General features: G+C 52.9%; 1 protein-coding gene across 1 annotated transcript; it reads right to left on the minus strand.

The window, feature by feature from the left end:
• Window positions 1-1,064: 1,064 nt before the first annotated feature.
• On the minus strand, window positions 1,065-1,827 carry SDRG_11874 (hypothetical protein). Its single transcript, XM_008617928.1, has one exon. The coding sequence runs from the start codon at window positions 1,804-1,806 to the stop codon at window positions 1,240-1,242; it is 567 nt and encodes a 188-aa protein (XP_008616150.1). The 5' UTR covers window positions 1,807-1,827; the 3' UTR covers window positions 1,065-1,239.
• Window positions 1,828-2,115: the final 288 nt, after the last annotated feature.

The following is a 2,115-nucleotide window of genomic DNA, read 5'->3' on the forward strand; positions in this document are numbered from 1 at the left end:
CTCTCTTGACTAGACCACAGTGCGTTGAGGCCTTGTGTGCCAAGCTAGCTAGTAGCATGGCTGGTAGCGATCGTGGTGGTGGAATGCTTCGAAATGACGCGAATTGGCACAAAGAGTACATTTGAGTATGCCATCTTTCTTGAAACAGTGAATGAAGCCAAAAGCCTAGTTTGTCCGATTTAGACACGATAGATCCGAAATGAAAATAGAATTTCAATCGGTCTGAAATATTCGTGGACATTTACCGCAAATGTACGATAGTGTATGCGGATACAGCTGGTGGTATGCGGATGTGTACGCGCCATGCTCGAATCGTGTCGTTTGATTCGACGCTTGAACGGTGCAGAGTTGGCCATCCCAAGGAACGCAAATTGCACTGTGAAAATGGACCTGAAATGTACGACATAGCAACTGCAGCGGACGATGGCCCCAACTGGAAATTAAGACCGTACTTATACAGGATCATTTTCTACAGTACAGTTCTGTTCTACTTTGTTTTCAAAGTTGACATCACAAATGACTTTGATGATCGTATGTGACCACGTCCGTTGACTCGGGATGTCGGCCAGAAGCTCGAATTGAGTTTTGAGTTGCTGGCTCTTGATGAACGTCCACCGTTGCTATTCCAAGACGGTGTGAGCGGACGCTGGTGTTATGAGAAGTCCTTTGTATACTCTATATTCTATTCCTTTTTTTTATCCTGCATTTTTAAACTTCCTCCTCAATTCATCTCGAGCTAAAACGCTTTTACGGTCTCCTTGCACCATGTCGAAGCATTGCGCGCTTCGTCCAGATATCAAGGCAGTTCATTTCTGCATGACAGAAAGCTCCACGTCGTGCGTTTGTTGCGACCAGGAGCATTTACCTCAACCTTCGATAACCTCGCTATGACGCTTGCGACTCATGCTCGCTCCCGTCAACAGCGTGCTCCGAGTATTCAATTCATTCGTGCTGATCACGTGATGCTTGCGCGCTCCAGTGCGTCGCTGTAGCTGTGATGCGAGATACGACTTGCATGATTTTGCGATGGCACATGGGCGCTACCGATGTGTTAATTGCGCACGTCTTTCATACACTGGGTGTGTAACATCGCCGTGTGCTCCATTGGCGCCTCTCCACCGTAATGCAGCCAAGCTGACGAGGCGCTCATATGTCTGGCGCTGTCCAGTTGCAGAACCAGTGGCACGTGACGATGGTCTGAGATAGACCAGACGATTGCGGCGCCCACCGTTGGGGCACTTAAGCTTCTCGATCTCGGACGCTCCAACGAATGCAGGACGCAAGCTCGCAAGCTTTTCGAGTCGGGCTGAGCCCTGGTCCGCGCGGGAGTCGATGCTTGTACCGAACGTCGGTCGCGTCAAGCAGCGAATATGCCTCGGCTTCGAGCGCCTGTAAATGAGGCGCCTGGAACATGGGTGCGCGGTACACCATCGTGGCAACATCCATCGGATTCTTGATCGGGTTGTCCACCAGCGTCCTTCGTCGAACGCTGGTCGCGGACGTCGGACGGTTGTTGCTCACGGTGGTTTTCGGTGGCGACAGAGTCGTCGTCGTCTTGGTCGTTGTCTTGGCGCCGTGTGTCCACCGCGCCGAGTGATACACGACGGCAATCGCGTCTTGAATGAACGCGTTGCAGTATTGCGGATCGTATGCGAGGGCGTTCTCAGTCGGCGCCCGGCGGCCGTGCGACCATTTGTCCGCGACCGCATCGAGAAGCCGGTGGCGTCGGTCGATCGGTGTCGAAGCCGCATCTGCACGCCATTGGCCGGCCAGCGTCGCACTCGCCGCTGCCACGGGGTCGTTCATGATGGTTGAAACGGCCAATCGTCACACGATATGGTGGTTCCGAAGCCCAGCGTCGTAGCCGTACTTGTATGTAGAGAGCACTCACTTTGCAATTTTGCTTTTGCCTCGACGACCTTGCAGCATGTTGACATCCACTGCGCTTTTGAGCCTGTTCGCTGCGACCGCGACGGCGCACTCGTGGCTCGGTACGTATCTCTTCTTACCAACACGATTGCCAACAATTATTTGTATGAAATGACTAGAGTGCACCGACTATGACGCATCGACGACCGCCAACCAAGAGTTTTGGAACCCGGCGGCCTGCACCGG

Source organism: Saprolegnia diclina, assembly GCF_000281045.1.
Source record: "Saprolegnia diclina VS20 unplaced genomic scaffold supercont1.45, whole genome shotgun sequence".
NCBI lineage: Eukaryota > Oomycota > Saprolegniomycetes > Saprolegniales > Saprolegniaceae > Saprolegnia > Saprolegnia diclina.

Bases quoted from the DNA above. Each gene is read 5' to 3' on its own strand.
- SDRG_11874 (XM_008617928.1), bottom strand. From the start codon at position 1,806: ATGAACGACCCCGTGGCAGCGGCGAGTGCGACGCTGGCCGGCCAATGG.